Here is a 19,268-nt window from a genome sequence, read left to right as displayed (position 1 = left end):
CAGCATCGAGGGTCACTGTGGCAACCGTCATCTTGAGAGAGGCAGAATTCTGACTGCACTAAGCTCGGGGTCAGCAGCCACACAGGACACCGCTTAGCATGAGGTTCCCCCACCTACTTTGAAAGGCGAGGCCTCCTCTTACCAAGCATTATCTGCCCGGCATGCTTTTCACGGGACTGAACCCCATGTGGAGAAATATCGGAGAGTTGTGTTCTAGAAAGCAAATAAGTATGGCCTGAGTTGATTAAGGTACAATAAGAATGTGTAACTGTTCATAGAGCATCTTGGCTCATTCCCTTCTTTCTTCACAAATATCGAATGAGCGCCTCTTGGGGGCCAGGTACTTGTCATATTGTTTTGTCTCCTCTATTAGACTGCAAACTCTCGTAGTCTAGTGAAGAGGGCAGGTAACCCTCGTCAGAGAGCTAAAAGATGTCGGTGAGTAGAGGGCTGGAGGGATGGAGGGTCTGAGCGCTGCTGCGGAAACGGAGTGGGGGCCACCTGCCCAGCGCAGCTTGATGGGCTGACGGGTGCCGGGGGCGGGGGGCGGGTAATGTGGGGCTCAATGAGGGCTGAGCTGGCTTTTGAGGTGTATGAAGGGATGCACCAGCCAGTCAAGGGAGGGGAGAGCATCCCAAATAGAAAAGAAGGTGTAGAGGCTCAGAGGTGTAAGAGACGATGTCACATTTAAAGGAAGTGAGGGGAGCAAAACGCAGGGCGTACTTGCGGCAGATAGTGGGAGGCAAAGCGGGAGAGGCAGGCGGGACGCCGATGGCGGGGGCTTTCTGTGCCCTGCTCTGGAATCTTCACTTACTCCTGGAAGTGAATGGGGGCCACTGGAAGACCTTCATCTAGAAGGGACATGACCAGTTTTGAGGGATCCTCTGCAGGTGAGAGAAGAGAGGGTTTGGGAATTGAAATGCCATTTCCGAGGTCACACGGCTAAGTGGCCGCGCCTGGACTCCATGCGGGATCTCCCAGGCCTGGGCAGCTGTTGGGGATGGGAAGGCGGGTGCCCGGGAGTGGTGGGCTCGGGGCCGACAGGAGCCGTCTATAGCTTCTCACTGCCCCTCTCTTAAATGAAGTAAGGAGTCATCTTCTCTCCCTCTCTATCAGAAAGCAAACAAACAAAAAACAGCCTCCACTGACCAACTCACAAATCAAATAGAGCCTTTGGGAGACTTTTGCTCAAATTTCCTTGAGCCCATGTGACCCAGGACCTGAGGCATTTCTTGATTCTTTTTTTTTTTTTTTTTTTTTTGAGAGAGAGAGAATGAGAGACAGAGAGCATGAGAGGGAGGAGGGTCAGAGGGAGAAGCAGACTCCCTGCCGAGCAGGGAGCCCGATGTGGGACTCGATCTCGGGACTCCAGGATCATGACCTGAGCCGAAGGCAGTCGCTTAACCAACTGAGCCACCCAGGCGCCCGCATTTCTTGATTCTTATAGAAACTGAAGGATTCCCTCATTCTGTTCTCCCTTACATTTTTCTCCTTTGCCCTGTCTGAGCTCTCCCCTCCTTCAGGTAGGCTCCTAGGGTCTCTTCTTGAAGGAAACATCACTACTAAGTTTGTGCGTGTTTCCTCTGGAGATGCCGACCTTGGCTGGGGTAGCAATAGCATTTTTGTGGTGAGCCCTGGGCAGAGGCGTAGCTACAGAGCTCCTGCAAAGTGAGTCCTCCGGGTTAGGAAAACTGTCAGCCTGCCCACGTCGATTCCAGGGAGGGGCTGAGAATGCTCTCAGGTGTGATGCCATGTCATCGTCCCTTATGGGGCCTGCAGGAAAGTCTCTGCGGAGACTCAGCGGTGATATTTAAAATATGTAAGAGTCAGTAAGCCCTGGGCACCGACTAAACAGAATAGACCCTGGCCCACAGAGAACCTGATTGGCTGCCATACTGACTGGATGTCAGCTCTGCCAACACCCAAGAGAGACAACACAGCCTCTGCAGAAGCACCGATCTTGGATGCCTACAGCTTATATCCAAGATGGCAGCCGAGATTCTCTTTTTCTTGAGGATTCTGGTTGGGGATGCTGTGTACCTCTGCTTATACTTGCTTTCGGGAAGCACAGTGCAGACCAAGGGCACTGTCAATGCCAGTGGCGGGAAGGGCCTGCTGGCTTCAGTACCGCTTCCTGGGGCCAAATCAAATGGCTGCTCCTTCTCATCTGTCAGCCTAGCAGGAGGAAAGGGTACTCCCGTACATGCAGGAGCTTTTGCCTTTGAGAGTTCTGTCTGGACCAAAGAGCACTTTCATCTTTTCATGCCTTAGAAGATAAATAAATAAGTGTAATGTCAGCCCTCACTAGAAGTAGAAGATGAAACCCTATCTTTCTTGGGTCTCCCTAAACTTAATCTTCCTGTTTGGACACTTTCACAGTCATTAACATGGTAAATAAACTGTTTGAATTGTATTAAAGAAGTTTGAGGAGAAAGAACCATCTATTAAGGAACTTCAGGTCTTCGTGTAATGAACTGGAGCTTTTGCACAACACCGAAGGCCTTCTTTACACATTACCTGTGAATGGAGGCAGGAACACAGCTTTTATAAACTACCCAGGAACATGCACAGCACTGTCGTAATGCTGGGTAGTAATCTACAGGAGCTCAGACGCATCAGGCACCCAGACAGCTGAGCCCCCGCTCCTGCAGCATGTCCCTTCTTGCAAAATGATGGTAATGCTTCTAACCTGTAGGCAGTGCGCGGCTTCAGCGGCCCGTCACAGAATTTTTGCTGGTTGGGATCGCATTTTCCACCCAGGCTCTCCATCTCTGCTCCCAGCTTAATGTTAAAACTCTTGGAGTTGCTGTCAGGACTTTCAGCACACTTGCTGGCAAAGTAATCGGTCTGATACATCCGGATGGAGGCGTTGTGCCTGTATTCTAGGTAGGAGGGCAGAGGGTGTTGCTGTTCCGGCTTCAGCTCATCACTGCCTGCAGGGAGAAACCCACGGTGAGCCACTGACTTCCTCCTGACTTCAGTGACCTCAGGGATCTCTCCCTAGGCTTCTAAGTCTGCCTCCTCTCTCCCACCATCTCCGGTCGGGTCCAAAGGGCAGACACTTTGATCTTCAAGGATGCGGTGAAAGTCTCCTAATGAAATTAGTTTCAATCCACTTCTTCTAAAGTAAAAATTAAAAATAGAGTCTATGTGTATACAACATTTTATACACACACACGTACATGGGTTTATATACACACACACCCATCATTTTTCTAGGAAATAAAATACGTGTGTTTGAGCGGTTAACTCATTGCATCAGACGATAAATGTGTTCCAGAACCCGAGAAAGCTGGACACTCCCCACTGTGAAAGTCAACCAACTCAATAAGCTCTCTGCCTTGCCAATGACCATTGTAGCTGAGCTAATAAGGAAATCCCGATGACCTAGGAAATAAGGAAGAGATAAGAGAAATCAAGTTCAAGGCCAGAGCAGTCACCCACAGGCACGCTCCATGTGCCACACCCAGTCTGATTGTGGCTCTGTGTACAGCTCTCTGTTATCTTGAGTACAGTTTAATCCTGGCTCGAATTTGGCCCCTCGTGCAGCACGCTTCCCAGAACTCTTCCCTGTCCACCCAGCCTGCTGTGTGTTTTGGCACTGCAAACTCGTTTTGATGTTGGCTGGAGGAAAGCATAAGTAGGAAGGTAAATATTATAGAGATAGGATACCATTTACAGTGCACTTCAAGGGGTGGTATTGCAGGGGTTCACCACATCTGGACTCTTGTTTAATAAAATATGTTCAAAATGAGTGGGTCTTGGAAATATTACCTTGTTGGCAGTAACTGAAAAGGAATGTTGCCTTTAGGATGAACATATATGCTATGAAAGACATTTATATGAGATGGATTGCTATCTTAGATCACCAGTGGAGCACAGCCCATCTCCACGGACATGAATAATTGAAATCCACAAGGCTGGAGAACACAAGGCTGCCTGCCGGGGTATGGCTTCCTTTTGGTCACTGCCTTACACTCATGTAGTAAACCATTATCTTCACTAAAGCTAAAAATCGCTGCATAGTTTGTTGATTTCTCTCTTAAATCCTTATCTGTAGATATAAGTCAATATATCTATTTATGAGATGTAAGGAAATCTGGGATGCACCCCTGACCCTTGACATTATTTAATTAATTATGCATAACCAACTTCAGTACAATTAAATAAAATGTCAAAGCACACGGACCATTAGATACCCCGTGAGACTAAAATACTGTTTAGCCTAGGAACCCCTCCAGCATATGTCAGGCGTAAAGTTTCTCACTGCCCACAAATGGGTTAAAATAGCCAGGGATGTGTAGCACCTTAAACAATTTTGGAAAATATAAGACACGTCAAATATATGATGTCACTGCAGACACACACATCTGTTTTGGAGAAATAGGGCACAAAACCTCAGTGGCAAATGCGACACTCCTGTAGATGGTTTCACAAATGCCAACAGAAGAAGCTCTAAAAAAATCATACTTGAGGTTGTATGCAACGTTGTTACAACTCTTACCTAGTTACCTGCCTGGCCCGTAGGAATTAGGTAGACATGGAATAATTTGGTCGACTAGAAAATGAAATTTACTGTTGAAAATTCAGTAGAGAAAGGAAGAACACCTTTCAGGATCATCTTTTCCCTCTTTTTAGCTCTTGAATGTTTTTTGTGAATCGGTGGGTGGTTTGGAAGCGCGTGCTTCCTTGAGGTGTTGGGAGACTGGGGCGGGGAAGACACTGAAGCATCCGGCTGCTTGATGGCAGAACCAAAAAGTAGCCATCAGCACTGAATGAGCAGTGAAGGTTGTGCAAATCACTGCAGAATCCATGCTCTTCCAACAGGCCTGGCACATCGCAAAGCCTCTCTACGTGATGGGTATTTATGCTACTGCTGCAGTTGCTAGTGCTATTATTCACCCATTTCATAGTTAAATCCAGTGAATAACAGGCTTTACTGCTGAAAGAGCCTTTGAGCAGGTTTTTGTAACATCTCCCAGCATCCAGCGGAGATAGGGCAGAAGTCTATCAAAATTGAGTTTTCTACTCATCAAAACTTGTCACAGACAGAGCCGCCACGGTGACCTCTGATGAAGCAGAGAATCCGGGATCACTTACCCTCAGCCTCTCTCACGACCACCGTGAAGTATTTCACAGCTCCGTTGGTGTCGCTGAACCAGCTGCAGTTGAAAGTGAAGTTGATGGAAGATTTGCTGATTAGCACATCCTTTTTATTCACCCGAATATGTGGAGGTGGAGGAGGGGGCCCTGAAAAGGATGGAGAAGGAACCCAGGGGAGTCAGGACTCTGCTCTTCCACATAAACAACCATCAGTGACATGAAGGTCTCCACTCACCTACATCGGGATGTGCGTGTGCGTGTGTGCGTGTGTGCGCGGCGCATGCGCGTCTGTGTTTGAAACGTGCAAGCAAGAAGACCTCCTCCTCCTCTCCTGGAGGGAAGTAGGCAGAGGAAGTGACTTGCCAGAGGCACGTTAAACATAATGAAAGAGGCGGCTCCTTAGCAGGATTTCCTGAAGTTGTAGCACCGAATTGCCTAGAAGCTCCCCGATAGCTCTAACTCTATCAGGCAAAGTGATGTATTGAAACACTAACTCATTCAAGTACTCGAAGATCATTTTTTAAACTTGTTTGCTGCCGGGATGCTTCCCCTACGTACGGAGAAACGTTTCCGCATCTTGGAGGCTTTCAGGTTCTCTTTTGCAAGTGACCACGAGCCTGGCTAACGGGGAGGTGAGCTGTGTGCCCGCGCACACGGCGGTACAGGCCGCCGTAGAGCCGGGCTCGCTCGGTGCATTACCTCCAGAAACACTTACGGTCTATCATTGTGATAGTGCTGTCTTCCACCACCTCGCTGGTCATGCCGGCCGACTGCACCTTGATGGACACCAGGTACCTCTTATGGGGCACGAGCATCATGATGTTGAGGAGAGATTTCTCTTTCTCCAGCTTTCTGGAAAACTCAACTTCCTGAGTGTCCATTTTCCGACATTCAATGCTATACCCGTCAAAGTCAGAGTCAGGAGGGATCCAAGAGCAGGCGATGGCTGTGGAGTTCTGAGGCCGGCAGTGCAGGTTTTGAATCTTGTCCGGCTCTACAGGACAGAGAGGGACAGACACGTCACAACTCTGGGAGACACACTTTTTTTTCCCCCTCATTTCCTTTGTGCCCAGTGTGCTCTGAGATCTACAACAGTAATTCTCAACATTTATTTGGATTGCTTTTCAAGGAAAAAAAAATTCTTAGGGATCTCCTGAGGAATTGCTGCATCCCAGACCACACTTTGAGAACCATTAACAATTAAAATGCCGTCCCTTCAGAAAATTACCCAGTGCCAATGTGATCGGAAACACAAATACTAAATTTAGCGTGGGCACTAAAATTAAGGGGCAGAAGTCAGATGGAAGGTGGGGCTGAGCAGCCAGAAGGTTAAAAGGGCAGCTCGGCCTGTCTGAATTCAGATTCTGTTTACCAGGTGTGGCTTCTTGAGCAAGTTACTTACCGTGTCTGTGGCCACATTTGTAAGGTGGGAAAATTAATAAGAGTATCTACTTCCTGTGGGGACTGTGATGGGTCAGTGAGTTGAACCAGGCACAGCCACCTAGAAAGCCTGGCATAGTAATTGCTCAGTAAATGCTAGCTCTACGAGAAAATTAAGACCTGTCATTGCTTCCTTGTCACCCTCTAGGCCCTGGCTCTCCCCCTCTTCCATTTTTTGCCTTCCCTGCTCACATGCCATCCTCCAGGCACCTAAACTGCTGACGGTTCCCTGTATACACCATGCTCTTCCACCCCCTATGCTCGTGGTCAGTCAGTTTCTTCTGCCCGACAAGAGTGCCTGGTCTAGTAGGAACTCAATGAAGATCAGTCATGATCTCATGAGTGGGTGTGAGTGACTCCAAAAGGAGTAAGAGGTACAGTCTGACAGAAAAGCACCTAGCTGACCTGACCACACAGGTTACTCACCAAACTCTAGGCCTCCCCAACCAGCGACGTGGTCTACATCTCTAATTACATCCGATGAAGCGAAATTGTATGATTTCCATAAGTAGTTTTTGAATTTGAATTTTAGCGGCTGAGCCATTTAAAAAAGAAAAGTTCTCAGTTCCCCAATATGTTAAGTCAGAGGGGCTCTGGTCCTGTGTTTTAAGTGTGCCTTGGGGGTCAGGGGTGCTATGCTGGGGTGACCTCCCTAAGACTTCCCTTGCCTTGTCCCCTGTTCCTAGGGATTTCTGAGGAGCCTTCAGGCTCTTGAATAGAACTTGACAATCTGGGTCTAGAGCACTCTATTTCATTCCAGGAGTCAAAAGTCTTGACAAATACTTCATTTAAAAAGCCTGCCCATTGTTTCATCAACCACAGCAGAAAATACAGTAACAATTTTCAGATAGCACTAGTCAATCGCATCAAACCATCAGAAAGGCTCACAGAGCACTGCATACGATGGGGATAGATTTTAAAAAAAATAAGGTTGGGGTGCCTGGGTGGGTCAGTCATTAAGCTTCTGCCTTGGGCTCAGGTCATGATCCCAGGCTTCTGGGATTGAGCCCCGCATCGGGCTCCCTGCTCTGCGGGAAGCCTGCTTCTCCCTCTCCCACTCCCCCTGCTTGTGTTCCCTCTCTCGCTGTGTCTCTCTCTGTCAAATAAATAAATAAAATCTTAAAAAAAAAAAAAAAGGCTAAAGACAGTTACATTTGACCAAATAGGAAAAACCCCTTCCATTTCATTGTTGGGTCTTTATCATCCCTGCTACAAACTTCATCCTTTTCTCTTTTCTCCACCTGCCCTTCCTCCCCAAATTAAAATATATGTTTGGGAGTGCCTGGGTGGCTCAGTCGGTTAAGCATCTGCCTTTGGCTCAGGTCATGATCCCAGGGTCCTGGGATAGAGTTGGGCTCCCTTCTCAGCGGGGAGCCTGCTTCTCCTTCTCCCTCTGCTGCTCCCCCTGCTTGTGCTCTCTCTCTCTCAAATAAATAAATAAAATCTTAAAAAAAATAAAATGTATGTTTGTTCATAAACCTTGTAGGCTGGACTGGCTACATAACTTTCAGGGTCCAGTGCCAAGTGAAAATGCAATGCCCTGTGTTCAAAACATTATTAAGATTTCAAGATGGTGACAACAGAATATTAAATGGAGTATGGGGTCCCTCTAAGCACGGGGCCTGTGTGCCTGCACAGCTGGGGGCACTAATAGCCCTCCCCTCCGCTTGCAGAATAGATCATAGCGCTCTTTTAGGAACTATGCGGAGACCCAGTAATCCCTCACAGAGCAGCACCTGTTGCTCTGATTTGCCATACAACCCCCTTCTCCTGACACCTTCTCCTTCATCATAGGACTCTTTATCCTCAACAATCGTGACTTTGAAACACTTGGCATCTTTGTGCCACTGAATGAATTTGTGTTTCATATCATGGTCTAAAATATTTAGCTAAGTCATAACAGTACCTTCTTTCTCCATTTCTTCCGGTACATTCTCCTTTCTACAGAGATCATAAGAATGGTCTCGAGAGAAAAAAAATCAACCTGAAGATTTTTCAGGATAAGGGAATTGGACTTTGAGGCAAGCAGTACTTGTATCTTTTCAAACATTAACGGCTTGTTAATCTTTCGAACTCCTTCAAACCAAACCACAGCCGGGCCCCAAAGGCACCTTCTCTGTGCAGCCTTAGCGCAAGTCTTTAGAAACACCCTGCCTGATTCATAATTCTGATAATCTGCTCAAAGAACAATATGGAGATCTGCTTCAGCCTCTTTCCTCAGCTTCCCCCCCTTTCCATTCTGCCTCTCAAGCCCACGTGTCTTCTAAGACCTCCGGTCATGTCCCCATTGACTAAGAAATAAGTACCTGCTAAGTGCAAGGTGCTCTTGTAGGGACTATGAACAGTACGGAAGTGAATTAGGCACTGGCCCTGACCTCTAGGAAGGGAGAGGAGTCTGAAGCGGCCATAATACAGGGTAGAAAGGAGAATGTACCGGCAGAAATGGAGAAAGAAGGTGCGGGTGGAGTGCTATAGACAACTTTCCAGAGCTACTGGTGGGTAGGAGTTAGCAAAGGCTTCCTGGCAGAGATGACCCCTCACCAAGATACTGGGAAAGGGGCATTCCAGGCAGAGAAAAATATGAACCCAGACACCCAGGGTGGGGTGGGAAGCTGGAAGATCAGGAACTGCAAGTTGCTCATCGTGGCTGGAGCGTATGTGTGAGACACGGAATTGTGGAATGATTCCACATGAGAATTATAAACTCTGTTGTTTAACTCTCTGTTATCTTGGGTTTTCTGTTACCCACAACCAAACCCAATCCTATCTAATGCAATCCTCAAAGTTCCATCAGCCATTCTTCATAAAACACAACATTGCCAGTGGCTCTCCTTGTAGGCATGCCCCATCTGGTAGATGCCTCTCTTAGATTCCAGCACCCAGGACAGAATACAGAACTCCAGAAGCCATCTAATCAGCCCAGCCTCTACTGAGTTCTTAAATTGAACACCTGTTCAATAAGCCCACAATAAGCCACCAAAAACCCATCCTGAGCTTGCCATAAATGAAAGTTCTTAGTTCTTTCTCACCTATTTCTCTTGACACTCAACTATTTGATTTCAAACTGCTCTCTGGATACAAGGTGGAGTGCAAATTATAATGACTATAACATTAATGTTTGCTGACTAGGTGAAACAACTACCTGCTTAAATTTCTACTTTTCAACTACATATTTCATCAATAACCACTATCTGATCTGATCTTAGAAACTACACATAGTGGTATTATGGAAAAATAAATATTTGGATTGAGGTTCCTATACTGAAAACCTTTGTTTCTTTGAGGTTTGTTTTATCTATCCCAAAATGCCTTTGGGAAGAAACTGATATATATTTCATTGTTGAAGTATTTTTATCTTTAGGATTTATAGCCATGTGTCCTAACTGATCCCTCTGTTTCTAGTTTGCCCCTTTCAGTCTCCACACTGTACCCAGAGTGACTTTTTACAGTGCAAATCTGATTATGATTTCTTGGCTGAAAATCCCTCGGTGACTCCAACTGATTGAGGATAAAGTTACAGTCACTACCATGGTTCTCAAGACATTTTATGACCTGATTCTCCTAATCCTCACCTTTTATGCTGTGGTCAACTAAACTCCTTTCTGTTCCTCTGTCCTGCCTGGTCTTGGAATATTTTATTCTCTACCTAGGATATTCTCCACTTCTTTCCTCATATCTACCTGGTGAATCTTACCCTATCCTTAGGTTTTGATTTGGAGGCTGCTTCTTCTAAGAAACTCTCTTGTATTGGGTCAGATGCCCTTACCATGAGTTTCTATAGAGCCAAATACTTCCTTCCTCACACTTCCCACTGAACCGCAAGCTCCATGAGGGCAGAGATAATTTCTTTATTGTCCACTGCTGTTAATGTTGAAGGAATGAACAAGTCTATACTGATTTCTGCCTAAATTCACATCTAATCAATCCCAAGTAAAGATGTGGATTTAAACCAAGCCTCACTGGAATAAGATGTTGCGACACATACTTTCCCCCTCCCTCCATCTGAGAACCAAGAGTAGCAAAACATGTCATACTTGTCCTCACGGATCCAAATATTGGTCGGCTATAGGTTTTCCAGGAGTCACCACTGACAGTCTTGACACTAAATTGATAGGATCTCCCTGGACGAAGACCATATATGATGCGTCCTTCTGATTTCCTGTTGCTGTAGGGGTTGAAGACCGTGATTGCATCTCTGGGGGACCACTGCAGCTCAAAGTCATCATAGTCTGTCCAGTCTGGTGGCCCCTTCCAGGTGATGGCCAAGGATGTGTTTGTAACATCAGCAAATGACATAAGACTGGGAGGAGTTGGGGCTGTACGTAGGAGAACATGAAAAAAATCACATAAACACATCTGTGCCATAACATATGCAGACAAGAGAGCTGAGTGACGTCAGACATACTTTAATGTACTTTGGAGGAAGAGATATAATGAAAATCTAATAATAGAAGCTCCTATCTATAGTGTTTACTATGTGTCAGGTACTGTCCTCAAATGTTTTATGCACATTTTCTTTAATTTTCATAACCAGAGTTTCCTTACCAGGGTTCTGTGGAGCAGGAGTGGACCCCAAATGGGTTACACGTGTGTGAAGATCTTGGTTCCATTAGATTCTGAGGTGTGAGGGCTATAGTCCACAGACAATTATGTCCACATAGCCCTGTTCATTGACCCCAGGGTGGCATACAGACTAACATCTGCATATGCCCAGGAAATAAAATATTTGGGAAGCATTGCCATGGCAACACAATGATGATGTATACAATTATCGCTATTTTACAGATAAGAAAACTGAGACTTAGAGATGCTCAAAGACCTTCCTAGCTTCACATGGGTAAGTCGCAGAGCTAAGCTAAGGACCTAGATCTTTTTCCTAGATCTTTCGTGGTATGTTTGTGGATAAGGTCTGTTTCCTTTATCCACTGTATCATAGTGCCTTCCCAAGTTTAGGGGCTAGCACGTGGCACACCATTATTGATTTCCTTTCTTCCTATTAAAACCATATCTTGAATGTGGTCCCACCAATACTAGCCTTTGGCCAACGGGCTTCTTACCTGTTCTGCTCTCGCCCGTGAGCTTGTTGCTGAGGTCCCCACTGTGAGTTACCACACACAGCGTGTACTTCCTTCCAGGAATGAGGCCATGGAAACGCCATTCGGTCAGGTCCTTGTCTCTCCAGTTCTCCTTCTTCGTGCCATTAGGGTTGTAGAGAATCAGCTCATAAAAGTCAAAGTCCCCGGAGGCCGGACTCCAGCTGAACCAGAGACTGTCTGTCATATTCCGGTTGGATCCTCTGAGGTTACTCACGGAAGCTGGGACTTAAACACAGTGAAAACCTTTACTAAGAACAAGAGTTAGTAACAAAGGCATTTGGCCTACAGGTGAGAATATGTGTGATGTTGGGCATATAGTTGAGTAGTCCCCATTGTAGAGTCAGATCTGGCCTGTATTTCAGGGCCTGGGTTTAGGGGCGTGTGGTCTAGAGATGTGGTACAAATTAAAATAAAGCAAACCACCACGGGGGCGCCTGGGTGGCTCAGTCAGTGGTTAAGCATCTGCCTTCGGCTCAGGTCATGGGATCGAGCCCCACGTTCGCCTCCCTGCTCAGCGGGAGTCTGCTTCTCCTTCTGCCTCTCACCCTGGCTTGTACTCTCTCTCTCGCTCACTCTCTCTCCGATAAATGATAAAAATCTTAAAAAAAAAAAACCCACCCTAGGTGGTGACTTCTGTATGCTTGCCACATGTAGTCTGATAAGCATCTAAAATGAGATCTTCAGAAATGATTTATTAAAACTGGTCCCCTTCCAGGCTGGCCCATCTCACTGACCAGGCCCCTCACTCCCTCACATCCCCCTCTGGGTCTCTCTGCTCCCCACCCCCCCCACACCCGCCCTCTCGTAGGCTCTCAGTTCCCTCAGCTCTTTCCTACCCACATCTATATCGGTCGAGCCTCACTTGGGAAGAGGGTGTTAACAGTCACAGCTACCACTGTGTTACTTAGTCACACTAGCACCTGTCCCGTGGGTACGTAAGCTTCGTTATTCTCTGGGGAGTGGAGACTGTTGTCTCTTGATGGAGGAACTTTAAACATTAATGAGCAGAGAAGGGAAGATGTGCAGGGGGCAGATCGCCCTGGAAGTGGTAACACTGAGGCAATTCTACTCAGGGTCTAGGCGGATCTGGATCTGTTGCTCATTTTCATTCCCTTCCCCAAAACACATTGAGATTTTCCGTTGGGCACCTGGGATGCAGGGCTCCCCTCACCTGCAGGGCTCAGCTGAAATGCTTTCTCTGTCTAAAGTAGTATCTTGTCCTGTCAAGTCTCTCTGTCACATGTTGTTTCTTCCTTTCATAGACTCGAAGGGGTCCCCAAGTCCTCTCCCCTAAAAATCTGCGGTCTTCCCCCTCCCCCCCACCCTGCGCTAATGTGAGCTCAACGGGTCAGGGGCCTCATCGGCACTGTTCACGGTCAGAGTCCAGCAGTGATCCCTGTGCCCCGCCTACAAAGCTCTCAAAAACTATTGTCAAACGAGAAAAGAAAAATAACTGAATAGAAAAATAAGATAATGAACTCAAAGTATGGAAAAAGAGTCAATTCCGTTTCTCATTGGCAGCCTGGAGAGATGTCTCTCTGTCTCTCCTTTTCCTGCAATGCTTTGGGTTCAGTTCACGCTGTGCCGTGTTTCTACGGCTCAGCACTCACGGCCTGGTCCTTCGCGCAGCGGCCCTTCCCTGGACCTGCCCTCCCCTCCATGCATGCCTTGTAGGAACCCAAGGGGTACGGCTTGAATGGAGCCACAGTGGGTTACAACCCTCTTGTGGCAGTTTGCTGGCGCAAAGAGGAGCCAGACTCATTGTTCCACCAAACTCTATGATGTCCACGAGTGGTAGCAACAGAGCAGAAGCCAGTGCAAAAGCTATTCTGGTACAGAATCAAAGGTCTGATTTAGGGTCAAAAAGCTTGAAGGTCACAAGATTCATATAGAGCTAGATCATATATAGAATAGGAAACGAAGGACACATCACAGAAAAGCCAGTGAATACTGAGACAATTTCCCCGCTCTACACTCCTGCTTGGCTCTGGGCCTTACCTGTTCTACCGAATATGAAAGACTCATTAGACAGCTCCCCACTGTGAGTTACGATCACCATTTTGTACATTCGGCCTTGTAGCAAGTTCTGGAAAGAGAAGCTCTGGACTTGTGGGTCAACCTGAGCTCTTTCCTGAAGCGTTCGATCTGGGTTGTACAGAAAGATGTTGTACCCGTTGAGCTCCCCTTCTGAGGTGGTCCAGCTGAAGGACAGGTGTCTGGTGGAGTTCTCCGTGATCCTCAGGTTGGTGACAGCTGCCGGGACTGGAAAAGTCGAGCGAGAGAGTGAGACTGAGTTTTGGCACGCCCCCCTGACACAGCCCAGGCCCGAGGCCCACAGGGACACACTCCATAGCAGCTCAAAACACATGGTCTCTGCCTTCAGAAAATATTGACTTCATGAAGACCCCAAAGCAGAGAAGACTGAATTTTGTGCATGACTGATGCTGAAACCGTTAATGAAAAAAACAAAACCAAAACCAAAAAACCACCCGCAAAACCCACAAGAGAACAAAGAAAACCAGGAATGGGAAATTATCTTCAAAGACGTTTTTTGGGGTATGAAATAAATGTTAATCTGACCTGTGTGACTAAATGTTTTCTTAATACTAACAGCTATATCAGAGAGCAAAAAACCATCTCTGAGTGCCATCTGAAAGCTAAGGAATGGCCCATGGAGGTGAGGGCAGCAGGGAGGGAAGAGAAGGGGGAAAGAAAGAGAAAGCAGGCAGATGGAGGAGATTCGATTCAGGGATCGAGGAAAGAGAAGCAAGAGGAAAAGCCAAAGCCATTTTTTTTTTAAAGATTGACCTTGGGATTCGATGACCTTCTTGGCCTTCAGTGGCACCTGTTGGCAAAGTGATCAGGAGCCCCCAGCAATGACCTGCTGCCAAACTGTTTGCACAGGTGCTGCCTGATGCCCCAAAAGTCTTGGGCTACCAGTGGGAACAGACCAGGACACCTGCCTTTGTCTCCGCTGGGTTCTCCTCCCTCCGCTCCAAACGCTTCCTCTTCCACTTTCTCCCTCTCCTCGCACCAGGTCCTTAAAAGTTGACATTTCTCATTATTCTATCCTTTGTTCCTTTCATACTCCGTAACACAAGCTGAGCACCCAATCTCATTCACTTTATGGATTGTGATGGTCTGAATGTTTATGTCCCCCTCCACCCCCAAATTCATATGTTGAAACCTAACCCCCAAGGGGATGGTATTAGGGGATGTGGCCACTGGGAGGTGATTAGGTCATGAGGGTGGAGCCCTCCTGAATGGGAGTAGTGCCCTTATATATGAGACCCCAGAGAGCTCTCTCGTCCTTCTACCATGTGAGGACACAGCAAGAAGATGCCATCTATGAACCAGAAAATGGGCCCTCACCAGACCCTGAATCTGCTGGTGCCTTGATCTTGGCCTTCCAGCCTCCAGACCTGTGAGAAATACGTGTTTGTTGCTTAAACCACCCAGTTTATGGTATTATTTCTTATAGCAGCCTAAACAGACTAAGACATGGATTTAAATAGAATTTTTGTCCAAATATTTACCTCCAGCTCACTCTTCTGAGCTTGGGGCATATTTTCAATTACCGATGATCATCTCTCGCTGCAAGTCATTCAGACATCTCAAACACAGTACGGAACTGAACCCTGTCCATTTCTCCTTGACACGGCCTCCTCCTGCTTCTCTTATCTCAATTAATGGCATCATCTTCTACTAGATACCCCAGGTAGCAACTCCGGAATCTTCTGTTCTTCCTTCTGTACTCTACTCAGACACCAAGTGCCAGCTTATCTAATGAAGAAATATTTCTTGACTATATCTACTATTCTTCATCAGGGTCCCTGTGGTAGTTTAGCTTTTGACCCTTATCATTTCTGTAACTGCAATCATCTTAGGACCCCAACTACCTTTCTGACCACATCCCCCCTCTCTGTTCTCACTCTGCTCCAGTTATACTGGTCTCTTTACCGGTCTAACAGGCCAGACACACTCCTGCTTCAGAGTCTCTGCCTTGCTGTTTGCTCTGCTTGGGGATACTCTTCCCCCAAATACCTGCATAACCCTTTTTCTCCTTTCTTTCAGATGTCTACTCAGATATCACCTTTTGACAAAACCTCTGAGGACTGTACTATCCAAAATTGTAAGCCTCTAACACTTGCTACTCCACTTTCCTGATCTAATTTTCTCTTTGGTATTCACCACCATCTAACCTACTACACTCTTTACTTATTTATTGTGTTTGTTGCCTTTCTTCCCTACTAGAATATGAGCTTCTTGACCATCAGGCTTTGTTTTACTTACTTCTGGTATCCAGCATTTAGAAAGGTGCCTAGCACACAGTAGGTGCTCAGTGACAAATGACTTAATGAGTGAGTCTCTTCTCCATTCAATCCCTCCCCCGTGGCCTCTGATGAATCTTTTTTTAAGGTACAAATTTTTATTACAAAACACTCACTCTCTGGCTGAAAACGCTGTGTGGTCTCCTCACGGCTTACAAGATGAAAAATAAACTCCCAAGGAAGGCGTGCTAGGCACTCCCTAACCTGGCCCCAATCTGCCTCTCCAGCCTCACCTCTCCTTGGCGCCCCCCATACTTCATCCACCCACGGCTTCTCACTGGTCCTCCCACACCTTCCCATCTTGGCACAGGACAATCTGTCTGCTCCTGGTGTCCTTCTATCTTCTCTCCATGTGTAGAATTGTTTCATCCTTCAGGATAGTACTGAAAGGTCAGTTTTATGAAGACCTCCCAATTCCACTTGACCTCGGCGCTCCTCTTGATGTTGGACATTCCTTTCTTCTATACAGTCCTTCTCACAATGTACTGCCATCCTTTGTCTATGTGTCTGTCTCCGCCACCAGTCAGCCAGCTTTTCCAGGACAAAGCATGCCTATTCATCTTCATGTCTCTGTCAGCATCACCCCCACCCCTTTCAGACCTAGCTCCTTAATGAGGAAGTCATCAATTAGACCAGTGTTGTTGTCTGAATAATGACCCCCAGAGACGTCCATGTCCTAATCCCCAGAACCTGGGAATATGTTACCTTATGTGGCAAAGGGGACCTTATAGATGTGATTAGGTTAAGTATCTCCAGGCAGGGAGCTTAGGCTGGATTGTCCGGGTGGTGACCAATGTAATCACGAGAGTCCTGAAAAGATGGAAGAGGGAAGCAGAAGAGTAGAGAAAGAGATATGGCGACATACACAGAGGTTGGAACAATGCTATTGCTAGAAGGCGGCATGAGCCAAGGAATGTGAGTGGCCTCTGGAGGCTGAAAAGGGCAAGGAGAGGATCTCCCACTAAAGTCTAGGAGAAACACAGTCCTGCTGATACTTGATGCCTTGATTTTAGCCCCATAGAACCCACTTTCAGTTTCTGACCTCCAGAACTATAAGATAATAAACTGGTGTTGTTTGAAGTCGCTAAGTTGGTGGTAATTTATCACAGCGGCAGTAGATTTTAACAATATATCTAACTGGGAGTGGGGTAGCCTGAAGCCCGTATTAAGAGGCTGACTGATATGGAAGTGGTAAATCACGGTGAATGTCCCCACTGTGTCAAGAAACAGCTGTCATCCCCAGTGTGGCATCATCCCTCTGACCCTAAGGCTCTGAAGAAATAGCACCCAAGGGGGGATCTGGGGCGAAACAATGAGCTGTGCAGATTACCTGTGCGGCCTTCAGTCTGGGCTTCCTTGCTGAAGAGCCCTCCGCTGACAGTTAGGATCTGTATCTTGTATTTCTTTCCTGGCGTTAGGTCTTCAAATTTGTGCTGCTTGGTGGCGGCTGGCTCTGATGTGTTACTCAGAAGGATCCCCTTGTCGTTTAGAAGCAGGATCTCGTACCTTTCTGCCACGCCAACAGCTTTTTGCCAACTTACCATTAAGGAATGACTGCTGTATGCATTGTCGGCAATTATTCCCTGGACTGATGCTGGGACTGCAAAGGAAGAAGAGAAGTGAGTGCTGTCCGGCTCCCTCACTTAGGGTAAACCAACTGAGAAAGCAGGTGAAGAAGCTTGAAATCAACTGCAGAGAGAAGAGGATGCCACCACTCCCCTCGTGTTGCACGGATACTTCCCACGTGCCCTTAGGAGAGAGCATTTCGTGGCCTGGATTATCTGTACTTTGACTCTCCATTTTTTTTCTCTGAATTTAGACAGGATCTTGAAGTCAAACAAGTAGAAAAATTAGTGAAAGTGACACTGATAAATGTGCAAAGTGATTCATATGTATGTATCTAGAAAGTGGAAGATGCTGAACAAATTTACATTCAGTGGATATAGTTTGGATGGTTGAATTATGTTTAGACTTTCATTCCCAAGATTAACTCAAGTCAAAGCTTTTGGCCTTGACCTAAGCAGTAGTATATAATATATATATATATATATATATTTTTTTTTTACTATGGCTCCCGATGTGAAAGGCAAAAATAGTATTATTTTTAATAATATTTTCTATCCTAGGCTCATATTTTTTTTCATTCTACATAATCTTAGGAGATCTCATCCACTCCCATGGTTTGAATTGTTACCCATATGGTGACGACTCCCAAATTTAAACTTGCAGTTCAGATCTCTCTTCTATTTTTGCAAATGACATCTCTCCCGGCATGTTCCACCCAATTCTCAAGAGGCCCAAATTGGACTCCTCAGCTCCCTCCCCATAACCTCCTTACGGTCCTTTGTTTCTCTTGGTCCAAGTCAGAAACATGGGTTGTCACTGTTATTCTACTACATGTAATCAAACATGGGTCTTGTAATTTTTATGTCCTAAAACTTGTATCTCTTCCATCTATCCACTTCTCTCCCTTCTCTATACACTGCCACGCCCCTAGGACAGTATCATCCCTCATCACCTGACCAGTGCCCTTGCTTTCTCACCTCCTACACTATATCTGGCATATTCTCATAGAAGCCCCATGCAGATGGCCCTTCAATGGCTCTCCGTAATTCTAAACACCTTAACAAGGGATACGAGGCCCTTCATGATTTGGTCCATCTACTTACTTGGCCGTATGGCTCATCTTTATTCTAGCATACCACACCATGTGTAGGTCCTCAAATGTGCCATGCTTTCTCTCACCTCCAGGCCTTTGTTTTTTCTGCTGGAACCAAGTCAACATCTGCGTGACCAGTATGACTTCTTAGTGTCTATTTAAATGTTACTTTTTCCTGGAAGCCTTCCCTGACTCTTCATGTTTGCTCCTAACACACCCCATTATTACTTTTATTTGAGAAGTTATCATGTTGTAATTGTCTTTTTTATTTCTCTGTCTCTTTCACTAGATTATATGCTTCTTGAGGTTGGGGGCTCTATCTATCTTGCTACTGAATTCCCATTTTCTAACGCAGTGCTTGGCATATGGTTGGAGAGACACGTATATGAAATAGAGGCACAGGAGGACCCAGTACAGAAGCCCAGGCCCACAGCTAAATGAGTGGTTATGGGAATGGAAGGCATCTGATAAGTACTGTATCACAGTAGAGAGGGCATAAGGCTTGGAGCCAGACAGACCTAGATTTGAGTTACAGCTCTCGGTCTTATTACACGCACCCTTGATAATGTTTTATAAGCTTTCTGAGCCTTACTTTCCTCATCTGTAAGATGGAAACAATGATCTCTATCTTCTAGTGTG

At 46.3% G+C, this 19,268-nt stretch overlaps 1 protein-coding gene across 1 annotated transcript in view; it reads right to left on the bottom strand.

Annotated features, from left to right (window-relative positions):
• Positions 1-19,268, bottom strand: part of PTPRB (protein tyrosine phosphatase receptor type B) — a 111,137-nt gene that overhangs the window by 25,166 nt on the left and 66,703 nt on the right. Inside the window, exons 15-21 of the mRNA XM_021678592.1 lie at positions 17,301-17,570; positions 13,638-13,901; positions 11,601-11,864; positions 10,578-10,859; positions 5,819-6,097; positions 5,101-5,250; positions 2,690-2,933 (exon numbers count right to left, since the gene is read on the bottom strand). Of these exons, the coding sequence (XP_021534267.1) occupies positions 2,690-2,933; positions 5,101-5,250; positions 5,819-6,097; positions 10,578-10,859; positions 11,601-11,864; positions 13,638-13,901; positions 17,301-17,570 (1,753 nt within the window). The remainder of the gene's footprint in view (positions 1-2,689; positions 2,934-5,100; positions 5,251-5,818; positions 6,098-10,577; positions 10,860-11,600; positions 11,865-13,637; positions 13,902-17,300; positions 17,571-19,268) is intronic.

The sequence above is a fragment of the Neomonachus schauinslandi genome, chromosome 5 (genome assembly GCF_002201575.2).
Source record: "Neomonachus schauinslandi chromosome 5, ASM220157v2, whole genome shotgun sequence".
Lineage (NCBI taxonomy): Eukaryota > Metazoa > Chordata > Mammalia > Carnivora > Phocidae > Neomonachus > Neomonachus schauinslandi.
This window is presented reverse-complemented; position numbering and strand designations above follow the sequence as displayed.